Source organism: Hippoglossus hippoglossus, chromosome 7 (assembly GCF_009819705.1).
Source record: "Hippoglossus hippoglossus isolate fHipHip1 chromosome 7, fHipHip1.pri, whole genome shotgun sequence".
Lineage (NCBI taxonomy): Eukaryota > Metazoa > Chordata > Actinopteri > Pleuronectiformes > Pleuronectidae > Hippoglossus > Hippoglossus hippoglossus.
In genome coordinates, this window is record NC_047157.1 from 16,434,697 (window position 1) to 16,452,853 (window position 18,157).

The following is an 18,157-nucleotide window of genomic DNA, read 5'->3' on the forward strand; positions in this document are numbered from 1 at the left end:
AACATAAAATAAAGCCAAATAATGTATGATAAAATACATATTTTTATTGAAACATCCATACAGTCAGTGCAGTAGCATGTGTAAGGGTTCTCTGTTTTATTGAGCAGTACATATAAATACTATAACAAACAGCAAATGGACACAGGCTGAAAAAAAAACAGGCTAAATATAGCCTTACATACATGTCACCAACTAAAATAACACACAACTGGCAGAGTGGGATGGGTCGGGTGGTGTGGTTCCTCCCTGCGTACTGGGAGGAGAGGGTGAGTCGGGATGTGATGGTGGAAACAAAATGGAGATGTTGGTATGTTGTTCTGTCCCTTTCTTCATTATGTACACACTGCTGCACAGCCAGCCATGACTTTCTCTCTCACCTCCTCAAGCACTCTGGACAAGATAGGAGAGATGTACAGAGAGGCATTTATTATACACACACGTTCACACACACGCAAACACACACTCATGAACTTACCTCACAACATAAGACCTGGACTTCTGCTGGTCCATTAAAGGCACTGGGGAAAGATAATTTAAGCAAAAAGAGGGTTAAATGGGGTCACGGGGTGTTAACAACAGGAATGTTCTCGGAGAAACTGCGTGAGTGAGTGTGTGTGTGTGTGTGTGTGTTTGTGTGTGAAGCTGTTGATTTGCTTGAGGTGTGTGTGTGTGTCAGATTCGCTGCATTTTTTCCATCGAGGATTAATAGGTTTGATATTGTCACTCGTAGCTTGTTATCCCTTCTTCTCACAGCAGTCCCCTTGCCCTGTTGACTCATGGTAATGTGAAGAGTTTGGCTGTGTGTCAGATCATCTGGAGTCATTTGTAGAAGCCGTGGAGTGCTGCGCTGACATCACCCCTACCCCCCCTTCACCTAAAGGCGCTCCTCACACTCCCTGTGTATAATCCCTCGTTTTCCCCTTGAGGGGCCCTCCCATGTGTGGCTGTGCGTTTAGGGACTGCATCCTGACACTCTGTAAAGACTCACAGGCACGACCACGTCATCTATAGGGCCCAGTTTGCACTTGCGATGAAGCCGATCCTCTGGTAATCTGACCACAAGTGGACAGCTGTAAATACAGGTGCGAATGCATCCAATCACATCAAGGATGCGTTAAGATCTGATCACTCGAGCCACACTAGAAGGGGGGGGGGGGTGTTTGTGGTCAGGAAGGCATGTGACCCCATTTGCAGAACAGTGTGAACACACGTGTCCCTGACCGTGCTGAAGGTCAACTTTGTAGTGCGCATGTAGCAAAGCAACTGCATTTAAATAATACATGGAACTGAGGCCCTGAGTTCAAGGTTGAGGACCCAAATGACACAGCTCTTCCTCTCATTTGAGTGTTTTCTCTCTGGCAGCGGTCTTGTGTGTTGGAGAGCAACACATTAATCCCATAAATCAACTAGATATCAGACAAAATGGAAAATGATCTGTATTTTTATAGCACTTTTTCTGGTCTTTTGCCATCCACACAGACTTTCATAAAGTGCATATATGTGTTTCTATGAGAACGGCATAGTATCAGCAAGTGTGTATTTAGAAACTAGTGTTGACCATGAAAAATATGGCCTGTGTTGCCAAAGTCTGATACAGCCAATTCCTCTGGGCCATAAACAACCATCGTTGTTTAAAACATTTTTAAAACATTATTGCACCTTCATTAACATGGATGTGGATAATGTAATTTATTGTCAGTCTCTCCATGCTGCTGCTGTAGGAGAACATCGAGTCTGCAGCTGAAAATAGTCCTTAACAAATATATTATTTAGTTTGTTTGCTAAAACCTAAATTGTCCAGCTATTGTGGGTCATTTTTTACTTCACGTTTTTAAGAAATAAAGGCAGAAACCCAGAGACAGGATCATTAATCTTGGACAATTTTGTGTGACGAATAAACAGGTTTTTTTCCCCGCTTCATGAGGATTTGACAGCCTTATCAACAGAAAATGTAATATCTAATTCTATCACGTAATTTCTGAAGTTCATGATTCAAGAATAAATAAGTAAAAACAAATAAAGATGGAGACATAATTAACAGGTCATGTTCAAAAGTGACAGAATGAAAAGACAGATCATTCCCCACATTGGGGTTTATTCATCATTTCCTATCTTAACTTCATTTATGTGCAGTCTAATGCGGTTTGGGTCCAGACAGGCTCTCGACAAAGATGACAGAAGAGGAGAGAGAATTCATGAGCGACGTGCTGCCTTCTAAATATATTGAATGTAATTGGTCCCTTTGCTCACATGCCTTCATTGGCCGGCAGGGACAGAGATTAGTGTTTCACTTTGCCACAAAAAGAACCAGTGGTATGTCCCTAACGATGAAAGAAAACCATGATCATTTGTTCTCAAACTCTTTTACAACCCTCAACTATCCTGTGCATCTCTTCACCGACATTTTTCATCATCTGTCACCTCATTCTCCCCCGCTCAAATATCTTGCTCTCCTTTTCCTCCCCTTGTTCTTGTGTTTTTCCTCCTCTCTCACCCTCTTTCTCCTCATGCGTCTCTTGTCAGCAGTGGTAATGACACAGAGAGTCTCCTGACACTACTTGAAACGCGACACCTCTCGAGCATTTAAAAAGCTGAAATGAAAGTGCCGGTACCACAACATGAATATGGCTGCCAAATGGCGAGGGTATATATAGAAACACGAAATCTGTATACACATGAAATATGGTATTTCTATTGAGTATATTAATCTTTGCCACGTTACCAAATCCGAAAGCAGGGCCAGTGACCAACAATATGTAATGGACAGATATACTATTGGTTTTAATTGGATGCTATAAGTTTTTAAACTATTCATGGTAGGTTGGGAGGCAAAGGAACATCATCAGCCAAACACATTGAACTGTACTATCATTGCATATGTGGTATGCCCCAAAATATTTGATTTAATTACTTTAATAGTAATTTTTGCAACTGTAATATACGTGATAGTCACGTGGGTGAATGTTTCATATGCATTATGGAGAGATCAGTAAATGACTCAGGTGGAACGGTTGGCACGGGAGCAGTTGCACCCCGTACTGTCTCTTTGGGGGTAACTTCCGCCCACATGCCAAATGCAGTCTGGATGATGAGCTGAATGTTCCGTGTCTTTATTGCTGCTGCATTCATGCTGTATTTTACAGGTTAGTAGTGGGTGAGAGTCACCTACATTAACTCCTAAAGCTTAGCTTGATCACCACGAGTGTCATTGAGACATATTGATGTTGTTGTGATTATTTAGTTGGACTGTTAAAAACTGTGAAACTCCGCTGGACAGTGAGACGGGAGACCCTCGCGCCACTAGGTGGGCGGTGACAACAATCGCCTGTATAGGTGTTTATTTTACCTGCGCGTAGTCTTGCAGGCAGGTCGCTATGGAATGGTGTTTACTTTACACAGTGTGTATTTCAGCGCCGACACACACACACACACGCTGCAATAAAGTCATGTATTGTTATTGTGCCTTATAAAGACCAGTTATAAGCTAATGTTCAATAGGTTTATATTGAAAATGTTTGTATGTCAAATTGTGTTGAATTTGAATAAGATGCAGTCCGGATGATGAACTGAATGCTCCGTGTCTTTATTGCTTCTGCATTCATGCTGTATTTTACAGAAATACTTTGTTGCTGTGGTACCAATCCTGGGACCCGTAACACATACACACACTAGGAGAGGAATCAGTAATGAGCTGTGTCGTCATAGTGACGTGTGATTGAAGGGTATTTTTGAGGAAATGAAGATCAACGAGAAAACTACTGAACATTCACAATCTCTCTCAACACAGATAGGAGTATTTCTTTGTGTTTGTTTCTTACCTCTGGAGATTCAGACGTTTCGTTTATTTTCGCTTTTCAGCCTCCCCGATAATTACCTCTGTTGAGAGACAAAAACAGGTCATGTTTAACACTGATTTAAATACTGATATATTACAGATAATTACACAGTTTCGTGAGAGTCAACGAGTACAAAATCTGGTCAATCTGATGATATGATCCATCCTTTAATATCCATATGTTTCCCCATGAAAAGACCTTGTTTGAACAAATTCTTCTAAAAGATGCCGACAGTTAATCTCTTATAGGTGTTCAGCTGATTTTAGTTCTGGTGTTTGCAGAGGTTGTAGAGTAGAATTCAGGCTATAGAGTGACTGATGTGTTCCTTCATCACCATGAAAATAGACACCGCAGTTCACTTTCAGTCGATCGCTCATGTACCATCCTGGTACACGCTAGTGTCCCTTCCCGGACCCCCACTGATGCAATGCATCTTGTGGTTCTATAAATTAACCCGCTGCAACTGATGCTACGACTAATATGCCATCATCGACTCAGAGGTCATGTAGGGGCAAATAATGAAATGTTTTATTTGCATGGTTTTAGCTTAAATTGAAATACTACCTTATTTTTTGTAATGATTATGGGTAAAATATGCTATTTTTAATTGGTTTTATTTATATATATCATTTCACGATCCCCCGTCCGTGTCTTGCAACCCCCCCATGGGGTCCCAAACCCTGGTTTGGGAACCATAAGTGCACAACACTAACACTAAAAAAGTGTTTGAGTAACTTTTCAAAACACTACATTCATTTCCTTTTTTTCCCTTATTTGAATATAGTGAACATTTGCGACCCATTCAAGTCTTGGTTTTGGGACTAATCAAGACTGGTGAAGGGATTTGTGATCAAATATCCTGATATAAAATTTCGCCGGTCTTATTCTTTAACTAGTATCTTTGTCTGGAGAATGTCGTACGTACGTTTGACCTCCAGCTTGCAGGACACTGTGGCCTCTCCCTGGGCGTTCTTGGCTCTGCAGGTGTACACGCCGCCGTCGAAGCTGCACGGCTTGCGGATCTCCAGTGAGCAAATGCCTTGGTTGGAGATCTTACGAAACTTGGGGTCGTTGCCGATGAGCATCTTATTTTTCAGCCACTCGATCTGTGGCTGAGAGGAGGAAGAAGAGAGGATACAAAGTCACTGAGAAACAAGTCTGTGCCTCATTGATACATTTCCTTCTTTTGTTATGGTGCCTCGTGATGTTTTGAAACTAGTGTCCAATTTTTTTTAGCTGTGTTGCTGCTGTTGCTGCATGGATGGCAATGTTGGTCCCCCACTTTGGTCCTTAAATTTCAAAAGATTATACAAAAGCTACCACCGTTTTCCAGGACATTTTGTAACGGGTGCGACATGACCCAAGGAGGAACTCAATACATTTTGGTGCAGCTCCTGATCAGGCGATGGATACAGGATTCACTTACTTTTGACATATATTTATTTATGAGTTTGTGCAAGATGCAAGAAATAAAAATTCAAATGTAGTGAATCTAAATGGGATTTCAAAAGGGGACTGGTGGAGGTATGCGCTCTACTGAGGGACATTATTATATCTGACGTTCAGTCTTTCCTGTGTTGCATAAGACTTCAAAATCAATTCTTGTCCTTACTTGACTCCAGCACAACAGAGATTTCATTCTTTTTCAGAGACACTTACAAAAAAACACATCACCTGAGCAGGCTGGATATTCAGTTTGCTGTCAACAAGTCCTCCAGTGAGCTCATAACGTAAATATCGTGCTGAGGACGGCTGTTGGGTAGACGGAGTAACTCAAACCCTTTTCCTGACCCGAGATATGTTCTTCTTCGGGTTTCAGTGACACTCTCCCTGCATGAATTTCGGCATGTTCCAGCTTCAAGGTTGATTCGGCTGATTGAATTACGTCTTCAACCCTTCCTCACCAGCATGAGACAGATATTTAGTTCTGCTTGCGACAAGTTTTCAGAATAGAGGTTTCTTCTATTTAAAGAACTGATGTATTTGTTTAAAATGTAAATAAGTCCAAATATTTAGAGTAAGTAGGTAATTTTGCTGTGACTTAACAGCTGTTATTATTGAACTCCACAGTTTTATTGACAGTGACGTATGCAGGGACTGATCCGTGACATTCTTTGGCAGTTTGGGGTTTTTATGCAAGTACCAACACGTGTGAGGATTTCATTTGAAAGTGAAATGAAACTGGGCAGAGAAGCTCAAGTGAAACTAAGCTGGGTTGGGAGAATTAAAGCCGTCCGTTGCGTCCTCTCAGTCTTCATCACCCAGCGGACAGAGGAGGGAGGGGATGGCGAGAATGAGGGACATGATTTCATACTAGGCTGTCAACCAAGATCTCTATATCAAGCCTTTGGCAGCGGACGAGATGCTGCTGCTGCTGATGATGATGATGACGATGTTGATGATGTTTTTGCAAACCGATACCTCCAACACATGTTAATGCTGCTCCTGTGGCCATCTTGCTAGACTTGCAGCTTTGAGATGTTTTGTAAGAGGAACATTTGCGTGAGATGGATGAGATCGAAACAGGAATCAGCATGTTTGATGATTCAAAGAAGTCAGTAAGGGGGATAGAGGATGATTTTGATGTGTGAAAATGTATTTCTAGTTAAACAGTGTGGTTCAACAACTGTTCTCAAATTGTAGAGACATTCATGCCCGACTTCTGACTTTGGTGATCTTCTTAGTTTTCTTCTAGTGCTGTTAAGTTCTTCGAGCTGATGGCAGCTCATCAAAGATTCTTTTATACGCTAGAATAGCACATACCTCCGACAAGGCCCAACAGTCCCCTTACAAAACTGCACTCACTCATATACATTGTTCCTCTAGATCCATGAATTATTCCCTGAGGATATTCCCTAATATCCATCATCTCCTGGCAATGGACGCGCTATTTCTGAGCCTACTTCATTAGTGGAGTGTTTGGTTTAATTGACATTGAGATAAGAAGCTAAACAGAGACAACGTACAACCCGCCACTTGTCTCTTCCTCCTCTTATTATTGTATCTTCCTCTGCCTCATCATGTCTGTGTTTGGACATCTGTGTGGGGACGGTCAGCCACACTGATAACAGAGCTGCAGTGTGAGCGGGCGGCAAAAATAACATTTCACTCATCTACAAGAGGACAGCGAGCTATAGCTCTTATCATTGTCTGTCCTTTGTCTTTGCTCCCTATCTTTCCCAACCTGCTCTCTGCCTCTGGACGTGACAGCTCTTTATCAGAGGCAGCGGGACGACTTATCACGCTACATGCCACATTTCTGCTGGAGCTCCTCAGCAGTTCTCAATGGGCTCTGGTGTCTGAGCCGCAGAGGAGAAGGCGGCTCATGAACACACTGTAACACACCTACAGCACATAGTGTGAAATATTCAAATTTTCTTTGAGATGCAAAAGTGAGAGTACATGCAGGTTTGTTTTTATGGATCTGTTACTCTGTAAAAAAAAATCATGCCATCTCTTCTGGACCAGCTGTCAATGAAACAATTATCTATGAGCCCAACGCTATCTATTACCCATCAGTCACTCTTTTCTTAGTCCACTGGCATGTAGTTTACTGCCTTCTTCAGTTTCTGTTTGATTTGTCTCAGCTACATCTCTGACCGCCGCTGCCCTTGGTGACAAGCCAAGGACAGCAGGGACAGATAATCAAATGTATTTCTACCTCGGCGGGCCACCTAAGCCGTCTGCGTCAGCCAGACAACTGTAAAGATATGTTTAACCAGAGTGGTGGCCGCCAAGAACAGTGAGAGGCGTACTGAAATTTCACATTGACATACCAGTGAAAGCCTTGCCCCATGTCTGCAGGGGATCATTAATACCTCATTGGAAGCAGTATATCAAACACACTCAAACGATTTATAGAGGAACTCCATTAGGAACAAATGGCTTAAATTCGAAATAACACGTCTAATCAGGAAAACAGGGATGAATCTTTTTTCTATATAATCAACAGATGTGTCCTCAGGACTCATTTACTGTGAGTATAGTTCAGCCAGGAACACTTTGTCATGATTTACCCATTTATTGCACAATGGGAATACAGTTATGCTTGGCGCGGATGGCTCCATTCTTTGGATGTTCCCTGGATTTAGCCAAGCAGCATGCTTAGATAAAACAGGGAACACGTGCAAAATCCCACGGTGGGCGTAGCAGGCCAGATACATTTGTTCAAGATGAATGCCATTTACCGCAATCATGTTTGGACTCAGTACTAAAAGGTGGAGGCTGGGGTGGAGGAGGCAAGTTGCCGGCAGCAGGGTGTGAGTGAAGCACAACCACAGGCCGTATATGAAGATGGACGACACGTCTCTAACTCCACCCACTATCCAGATATAAAGCTAATAATATCCAGGATACAAATGCTGCCATCCTGCAATGATAACGCCATTTAGACCCAGAGTCTGCCCAATAGTGAAAAGGGGATGAAGCAGTTGTAGCAAGTGCTCAACCAAATTGTGAGTTACACCCTGTTTTGGATAAATTGACATTGGACATACATCAGTTAATCTCTTATAGGTGTTCAGCTGATTTTAGTTCTGGTGTTTGCAGAGGTTGTAGAGTAGAATTCAGGCTATAGAGTGACTGATGTGTTCCTTCATCACCATGAAAATAAACACCGCAGTTCACTTTCAGTCGATCGCTCATGTACCATCCTGGTGTCATATAATTATTCGCTAGTGTCCCTTCCCGGACCCCCTCAATAAGTACTACCTAAATGACAGAAACAATGTTTGAGACAAATGTATAAGACTTTTTAGTTGGGTCCATGTCCTATATACTAACATGGAGGAGTGTGAGGTTATGACCATTACTGCAGCCAGCCACTAGGGGGATGCGTTTAACAGGAACAGTACAGTGATCCTGGAAAAGCTGCGATGACAAAATTAATTATAGGTGATGGAGTACTGGTGCAATTAATTGTTATTTTAATAATGGAGAAAACAGCTAATTGTTGTCCCCTCACTAGCACATAGACAGTAAGAGTTTGAGTGAATGTCTGACCTTGGGACTTCCACGGACAGAACACAGCAGCTTGGTGGTGTATCCCACAGTGGCAGCGCGGTCGTTGAGGGCAGTGGTGAACTTTGGCGCCTCGCTGAAGTCGTGGTCCACGTACTGGGGAGGCTTGTAGACAATACCTGTGAACACATTAAGCAAAGATCTTACTGAGATCTCGAGGTGTCGCCTGTAAAGCCGTTTTCAGACATAACCTCCGGATAAAATCCAGAAAATTGGCTCAACACAGATATTTGTTTTCTTTTTGTTCGTTTTTTCTTTTTGCGTCTGTCGCGTGTTAGAAGCGCCATCAACTCGCTCACGGTGAATCCAGCAGGGGATCCCCTGCTGTGTTCGCGCATCGACTTCTCCTGGATTTCTACGGACATTATACGAGGAGGCCAGACACAATCGACCGAAAGACACCAACTACTGACTCAAAAATCCAGGCAATCAATTAAAGTGAGAGGACTCAACAATAAACAGGCATGTCTAAATACAAACACACACACATTAACACACACACACACAGACACATACGCCCAAGTGCAACATATGCTCTGACAGCTGTCTTAATGTTGTCGGAGCCTCTTCAAATTTATTTGAGTTGTAGCTGGGCACGAGCCAAGAGAACTACCCACTTATGAGTGCCAAGGCCATTTTCACTCCATAAGTCTTCCCTTTAAACACCCACACAAACATACACACACACACACACACACGGCAAATCATTAAAGCGTCGACAGTCGACACTTGAACCGCAGCACTGAAACTCTCGCTCGTACAAACAAACTGACCGTGCAGTAATTAAAGTGCTGCTTGCATCAAGAAGCTCACCTGTCTTCAGGATGGTGGCCACCTGTTTGGTGACAGTGCCCTTCTCACTGACGCCCACCTGGTTCTCAGCCAACACCCGGAAAGCGTACGAGTTGCCCATGATGAGGTCTGAGACGGTGGCACTTAGCCTGTGGTAGTGCTCCAGCACCGTGAACCATTCCTGCAGGCGGAGATACAGCAGACTTCAGTACAGCGACACTGTGATGTAACCTCATCGGATCAGTTAAATCAATCAATCAAGCATTAATTAACGGGATATCTTTAGTTTTCATTTTTACATCGACTGTGATCAACCTCTATCCAGGAAGAGAAAAACTTCTCTGTTTTCAGGACAAATCTGTTTCGGTGTAAGAATGTGTTTTTGTATTTGCATGCGGACATCTGCCGTACCCCAGTCTTCCTGTCCGCCTTCTGAATGGTGTAACCAGTGATGTCTGTGTTGCCGTTATCCTTGGGAGCGGTCCATTCGAGAGCAGCATTGAAGCCCCAGCTGTCCACCAGCTTCGCACTGACAGGAGAACCGGGCAGCTCTGAGGAGACACATAACTGTCAGCTATATCATTAAATTTATCACAGCAAGAACGGTGTCTAATCCCAACCACGTTACATCAAAATGACTCATGAATTTGTGCGGCCGCGCCTCTGACGGCGGCAGCTGACAGCGGGCTCAAACGCCGGGTCGAAGGGCATCATTGTTAGAGGAGTGATGTAAAACGAACAAATCAACAAGTCAGCTTCTCAGTCGGAGGTCTGGAATGAGCTGGATGTCATGTCACACCTGCTTCCATGTGTGCATATGTGTGCTGGTTTATGTTGTGTGCAAACGTATGCACGCCATGTGCGACGCACCCACAATCTGAAGGGTAAGGGCGGCTTTGTCTTCAAAGCTGTCCACTTTAACAGTCAACTCGTAAATGCCAGAGTCCTCCCTCTGAGCTGTGCGGATGAACATGATGCTGTCGTTGTCGCTGTTCCTGATGTTGAACCTCTTTGTATCTACAGGCTGACCGTCCTTCAGCCAGGACACCACAGGTTTGGGCTTCCCCTGAGGAGAAAGGACGAGACACAAGGTGAAGCGAGGTCAGACGTAATGACCGTTAAGTTCCGTGTGTTGTCTTTGTATGAAATGTGTGTTTGTGCTGCTCACAAGAAAGGGGATGACCAGGTTGACCTGCTCTCCAACCTGCCGGATGACACGAGCTCTGAGCATGCGGGGCATGCGGATCTTGGGACGTTCTGAAAAACAAACACTCAAGTCAGACACGTTTGTCCTCTGCCTCTTTCACCATTAGTTTCTGACTCTGATTAACTGATCTGCTGCAATCGTTGGTAAACTTTGCACACAGGAAATAACCTGGACAACTGAGTACAGGGTTGTGTGTCAAGAACACCTCCGAGTGGGGTATGTTTAAAATGGCAGATCAGAAAATAAACCACTCACAGCCCAGCACAGCTTATTTTAATGAGTTCATGTAGTAAATCATGCAAATGTACCATATTAAATAAATGTTAATAGTTTTACGATTAAAGTAATAAATACGCTATAAACGTGTTCTTTTACTGTGGGCTTTTTCGAAAAGATGAGGATCTTGTATGACTTGGAGTGGAAACTATAAGTTGATCAATTGGTTGGTCAACAGAAATTGGCATTGATATTAATTGAAAACATTCTCTGGTTTCAGCTTCTAAAAAATGTGCTACTTTACTCTATCATATAAATAATTGTTTTACATTATATATTCATGAATACTCAAAAATCAGCCCTAGAATTGACACTGTATATCTTCCAATATATGATAGCTAGACAAAGACAAACAAACAAATGAAATGAGTATGCATCTTGTATATTTGCCCTCTCTGAGATAAAGTAAGATTACCATACAAAATCTTACATTCACTCACAAAACAGCATCAAACTAAGCAGTCCACCATGTGGTTGTCAAATTCATTGCAGAGTTTTATTGATGATTGTGATAAGTTATAAATAACAAAAGATGTAGGAAATCGGGCCGGATAAAATGTCTGTGTCTGCATGTGTGAGGAAAAGTAGAGTATCCAGGCAGAGAGAAGCAAAAGAGGAAGACCTCTTTTCTAGCAGCAACTTAAAATAGCTTCAGTGACCAGAACCTTGACACGTGTTCCCTCATGTCAATGCACAAGAGAAGCAGCAGGAGGATCTCATCCCGGTCAACTGACTGGAGTGGTCCAACATCCCATCTAAGAACAGTGAAGTACAGTCTAAAAACTGTGCTGTATACGTGTGGTTAAAATCATGTGGATGCATGGTGGAAGGGACTTTGTAAGACATTTTCCAGTCACTATGCCGGATGGCTTCATTCGGGCCAGGTGCTAAGTATCAGTAAGAGCATCCCTTGCATGTTTCTGCATAAGCAGCAAATGTCTGAAAAGCTCACTGGGCTTAGAGGACACCTAAAACCAGCAGGCTGCTGCCCTCCATCACCCCTCTCACCCTCTTTCTCCTTCTCCTTCTTCTTGTCTCCCTCTCCATTCACCTGTTGTCCAGCTTTTTCTAGCTCTCACACCGTCACACTTTCTCCCCCTGTTGCTCTTCATCTCCTTTGGTTTCTTGCCCAGAAGGCCTCATCCTCCCTGTCCTCTCATTTGTTGCCGTAACACCGCTGCACACACTGGGATCCGGCTCATTTCCCATGAAGATCAGGTCCGCCTCCAGATTTGGCTCAAACACTAATCCCCACTAATCAGTACACTTCCCAGCAATGCCAAGTGTTGCAGGCATTACAACATCCAGTGGCCAGGAAGTCCTCCTGCAAGCAGACTATAATCTGTTTGTCTCTGGATAAAGTGTCTTTGTTGGGGGCTTTCTGCATATGCTGGACAGCGTCTGTATGGGGAGTGCAGATGGGTGTCTGGTCGGGGCAACGTGTGACTGACACGCAGCCGAATTTACCTCCCAACAAGCCGCCCAGAATGCACCAATTAGGCTCATGTTTCACTCACCTCAGTTGACCAGCGGTTCTGATTTCATGACCGCATTTCTCCTGTTGGGTTTCCTGTTTGTTCACAGCACTTTGACCCAAGACCAAGAAATACGCTCAGACGCCGTAAGCCGTGCTTCAGATGACTGGGGGTATGCGAGCTCAGGTCTGCACTACGTCAAAGTGACCCAGTGAGTGAGAGCTGGTGGAAACTCAAAACTGCAGGTCCACACTGTGACTGCAGTAAACTGTTGATGTGCGTGTGTATTTTCTTTGGGTATTTTTATAGACAGTGGTAGAAAGATGAGAGGAAATTAGCATCAAAGCCAATTTTCCACTCGTGCTAAAGTTAAATTATGGAATACAATAGCTTACATTAGGGGAAGGTCAAAATGGCTGGCTAAATTTATGTAAGAGTTTTGTTAAGAACATTTGAAATGTTTATTTTGATACATGCTTAATAAACTTTATTATTATTTACTAGTCTTGTTATCTCTTTAACAAAGTGAGTGGAGTGAGTGTGGGAGCTTGACCTCCTCATTAGTGGAGCCCCACCTCCAGTAGATGCTGAAGATCTGTGTACAAACAAGTGAAAGGATGATTAATAGTTAATGACAGTGCTTGTCAACACCGGTGGGATTTATGTGCCTACATCTGTGGAGTCCATCTGGGGCCTCAGCCGTTATTACCACCTCTGCCTTCCTGGGTGCAACACGAGTATTTTAAGGGAAAGGTCATAAGTTACAACCGTCGCAGAACTCCTGATGGAGAAGTTTGAGCCAGACAACCTTTAAAATTATTTTTACACCAGAGAAATCCTCTATTTTGGGCTGTTTCTTTTGAAGGGAAACAGGATTTGGTAGAGAAATACAATTACATTTTTGGGGATATTTTTCTCACTTAAACATCTTTAAACAGACCATCCGTGGCTTATATAGTCAATAGAAATTGTCAGTGTACCAAGTGCTACTCACCAACAACCTCACGGATTGGCACGGGCGCAGCAAGTACACCAGGTTCACTGCGACCGCCAGTGTTTACAGCCACCACGCGAACAAGCAGCAGGTCCCCGGCTGTCAGATTCTTGATGCAGAAGCGGTTTGCTGGGGTCCGGTCCTCGTTACCTACAACCCAGGCTGTTGCTGCAGGAAAACCCAGGGTTGGTTTTAGTATGTAGTGTTTAGTACAGTTTTCACTTTGGTTATGCATAAAGATATACGCATGTCAGGATTTTGATATCATGTAAAGGGTAAAGCATCCCTTAATGGGGCATGTTAAGTGGTTTATCGCCTGTCGACATAAGTTTACAAACAACCTGCCCTTAAGAAGGACCCTTTGGCCCCTAGGATGAAACCTAAGAGGACATGCCGTCATCTGAGCAAACGTGCACTTCTAAAAGTGGTGTCAGGAGATCCAGTGACAGCCGGTGAAATGCTGCCGGCCGTATAAGGCCCGGACCCGGCTATCTGCCCTCTGACACTCTGGGGACAGGTGCGGCCCCACAGCCTCTCACACACGACTCACTTCCATCCTTGCAGTACTCGATGGTGTATCCCTCCAGGCCGGAGTCTCCAATAGTCTCCGGCGTCCTCCATTGGATAGTGAGGCTGGAGTCGTTCACATCCTCCACAGACACGTCCAGAGGAGCGCTGGTGGGGACTAAAGGAGGATCAGACAGAGCAGACTGATTCATGGTGGAAGTGGAGATCAGAGAGATGAGCTGAAATGACCCTGAGAGAATAATTACACACATACTTCTACTTATCAATCATTTAAAAAAATCCCTGTTATATATAATATGTATAAATCTCAAACTTTTCACAACCCCTTGTCTATCGAATGGTCCAATGTCGAATGAGTTTGTCTAACACCGCAAGACTTTGTCCATTTCAAAGCAAAAATGTCAAACATGGGCTCCTTCCAGTTTCTCGAAAACAAGAATTTGATGCTTATCTCATTTTCATGTTTTGACAATTGAACGGGGAAATAAAACTGGATATCTTTCAAACTTTTATAGACAAAACTGTTAAAATAATCAGTAGATTAACTGATAATGAAAAATGCACCTGTAACCTGATCTTATAGTTCGATCGGTCTGTAAAGCTGTTCATCATTCTGTCATCCAGGGTGTTTAGTTACATCACATCCTTTAAAAACTCTCATTAGTTTTAATTTGTTCTATCAACTGGAAATAGTGGTTTCCAAACATTCCAGGTTGTCATTTCTGATACTGGAACAGATTTCTCATTTTATCCTGTAACAACATCTCTCGTTGGGAGTTCAACACGGGACCAAGCCAACAGCAGAGCATAAATGCCGTCATTACCTGCAGGAGGTGGCGGCGTGGGGGCCTTGGGTGGCTCCTCAACAACGGCAGCTTCTGCTGGAGCAGCTAACATTAAAGAAGTAGTAGGTTAATGTTCTTTTACAAACAATCACCAGCGACGAGAACCCAATAAGTATCCAGAGCATCTTTTCCATCGTGAGACTTCAAGCTGTAGCGTTCCAAAATATCAAATGTGGATGTGCTACAGCATGCCAATCACTGGAAAAGATACCAGGAAGCTCAATGCTTGTTAAGAATCCAGCGGTCCTCACAGCTGGGGAAAGGCATGATGTGTAGTTATCAGTGTTTGCAGCGTATTTAATGGCTGGGTAGTGGTTTTGTTGTCTGTGTGGTGGTTTGTGTTTTTACCATCTGTGGGAGAATCTGCAGCAGGAGCATCTGCAGCGGGAGCATCTGCAGCGGGAGCAGAGGCCCCGTCTTCAGCAGCAGGAGCAGCAGCTAGCGTTAAAAAGCCATTAGGGAAGCAAGTTAAGAGCTTACATTACGGCATGACTCATGCAGGACATTAATCAGTTTGAAGCTAATCTGATCAGCCTATATTCCGGTGAAGGAAGTGGCAGGACAGAGCAGTGTGGACAAACGTTTCTGTTTTCACAGAACAGGTGGATTTATGAGCCAATAACTGATTCCTGAAAACATTGTAGAGACACTGCATCTACACCCAGCAGAGGATCACTGCATGTCCACACCATGGGTTGGTTAAATAGACACACAGCTCTGCACAGCATGTACACAGTAGTGCACAGTAGGAAACAACCAAACACAAACACACACCGTGCATTAAAGCTTGTGTGTGGGCCGCCTGTGGTGTGTGTTTACCCTCAGCGGGAGCTGTCGGAGCGGCTCCTTCATCTGTGGCTGTGTGATGAAGTTAGCGGGTTACATGTCAAGGTTAGCGGGGGGAGCAATGAGCCAATCATTCTCTGCTGAAATTTGAACGAGAGAGGTTCATCCCTGGTGTTACCAGTAACTTATGTCAATAACACTGGTGGGTCCAACAATTTAACCATTACAGACACTGCCTGCATTTTGTTCTACTTGTTTTTTGGCTTTTTCAGGAACTGCAGGATGCTGTTAAACAATTAATGATTGACTGTAAAAGAATTATAGTCGGAATTCATTGATAAAAAAAAAGAGTATTGCTAATACACATTTAAGTATTAGACACATAAAACATCCCGAAAAAGACAAATGCCAAAGCTACTGTAAATAGTTACCTTTTATTTATACAGGTGTGCAAAACTTTTTTGCACCAATGAAAAGTTCAACTATATTCCAGTAAATAAGGATCGACAGCGCTTTGAGTTCAGTACACTCTGTACGCTGGAATGCAATAACTTCAAATGTAATTTTAGTTCCTATTCTAATGATTGGTCTGTCATAGTTCATTGATTTAGACCAGACTACTTCTAATAATACAATTAAAAACCTTTAACACATAAACATTATCTAAATGCCTTGGTATCATGTTATTAATACTTTCATCATATTACAAATACTTCTCTGGAAAGTGGGTGAGTTGCTATTTATGAGTGGGAAAGTTTTTGTCAGTCCAATCCGCTGACCCCAGGCGCTGAAACAGCCCGACCGGCATCACGGTGCATGAGATGCAGCTTTGTGCCAGTATCAAACTTCACTGTACTACACCTAAGGATGTAAGACATCTGAGAATATAAATGTCTGCACTGTTTTAAGGTCATGTCATAACATGGAGAATCTCCACATTGTGAGGAGGAATTGATCTTAACAGGATGAAGTTACAGCTGCTGCAGCAGCTCCTGTTTCAACAGTTGTGGCTGATGTCTCCTTTGCTGTAAGTGCAGTGACTGACGACAGGCGCGAGGACAAGGGATTTGTTGTTGTGTGTGAGAACCATGATCAGCTGCACCCACCTATTTTCTCAGTTTCCGGTGAAACTGAGTGTTGGTTACTATGCATGCAGCATGGCTATTTGTACACAGCAAAGGACACACAAAAACATAATGAAATGCAAACATTTTTTTTGTTTTACATCTATACTCTGTCTTCTAATAGATATTTAACATTTCACTTTAAAAAAGCATTACATTATAGGAGCCATTGTGTGCACAAGATCGAAATACTGTACATGCAAATAAAGAAAAGAGTAAAGATGAGGATGCACATATTCACTCAGTTGTCAGTTTAGTAGGTACCATGAGATTTAACTGAGAAAGTCCTGCAACAAATCCTTCCTCCATAAAGGTCACAGTGTCCAACAGTGTGATTTCAGATCCTTTGGGAGGATGTAGTTTGTGGTGTTGAAATGCGTTGCATTGTACAGAGCAGTGTTTCTGTTATATTGACAAAATAATACAAACACTGGTCTGTACCACACACTGCAGAGCAACAGCACCACAAAACACCATGACCTCCAGGGAAGTAAAGTTTACTGCCGGAGTTGACTGCTCTTATAAAGTTATATAAAGTTCTGACTTTACTTTAATGCTCCTTGTTTGTTTAAGGTTTTTTCTAGTTAGTTAACTAAGGTGACTTTTCATCCATAGTACGGCACCTGGAGCGCTTTCCTCCGCGGCGGGGGCGTCCTCAGCTGGGGCGGCGGGCGATGCTGCCTCTGCCTCCGCAGGAGGAGCTGCCTCGGCCGGAGCCTCAGCGGGAGCAGCGGCCTCCGGTGGAGCAGCAGCCGGTTCCGCAGGTGGAGCTTCTACTGGGGCGGGTTTAGGCTCCGGGACCGGCTCAGGTGCCTTCTCGGCGGCCTTCTTGGCAGGAGACTTCTTGATGGGCGCCGGTTTGCCTGGCATTGTGCTGACTGATGGCCACTACTCTGAATGGAGGGAACCAGGGGGTCTTAGGGAATATATATATATATATATGTGGTGAGAGGGTCGGTGGAGGACACAACTCCACCCATTCCCTTACTTTGATGGCCCCCTCCCCACCTCTGTCACATCATCATCATCTCTGTTTGGACCAATGACTTACACAGGCAGGGAAAACCCTGGTTCCCAATAATAATAAAAACAAAATATTAACAATAATAACAACAAAATATTATAAATAATAATAAAAACAAAATTAATAATAAACTAATGATAATTTTCAAAAGACCACTTACCATAAAAATCATCATGCAGCCTAATAATAAACAGTGGTATTAAACAGTGGTATCAGCGCCCTCCAGTGGATGACTCAAGGATAGCAAACAA

The 18,157-nt window shown here is 43.3% G+C and overlaps 1 protein-coding gene across 2 annotated transcripts; it reads right to left on the reverse strand.

Annotated features, from left to right (window-relative positions):
* Nucleotides 1-22: 22 nt before the first annotated feature.
* Nucleotides 23-17,798, reverse strand: mybpha (myosin binding protein Ha). Of its 2 annotated transcripts, XM_034589401.1 has the most exons (13): nucleotides 17,506-17,798; nucleotides 14,952-15,017; nucleotides 14,150-14,284; nucleotides 13,600-13,767; nucleotides 10,816-10,904; nucleotides 10,518-10,713; nucleotides 10,059-10,198; nucleotides 9,669-9,828; nucleotides 8,838-8,974; nucleotides 4,762-4,948; nucleotides 3,819-3,876; nucleotides 476-518; nucleotides 23-390 (listed from the first exon to the last, which is right to left on the reverse strand). In XM_034589401.1, exons 1-11 carry the CDS (start codon nucleotides 17,750-17,752, stop codon nucleotides 3,842-3,844), a joined length of 1,560 nt encoding a protein of 519 aa, XP_034445292.1. In that variant the 5' UTR covers nucleotides 17,753-17,798; the 3' UTR covers nucleotides 23-390; nucleotides 476-518; nucleotides 3,819-3,841. The 2 variants fall into 2 exon arrangements, with proteins under 2 accessions (XP_034445292.1, XP_034445293.1); XM_034589402.1 differs by lacking the exon at nucleotides 14,952-15,017.
* Between the last annotated feature and the right edge of the window lie 359 nt (nucleotides 17,799-18,157).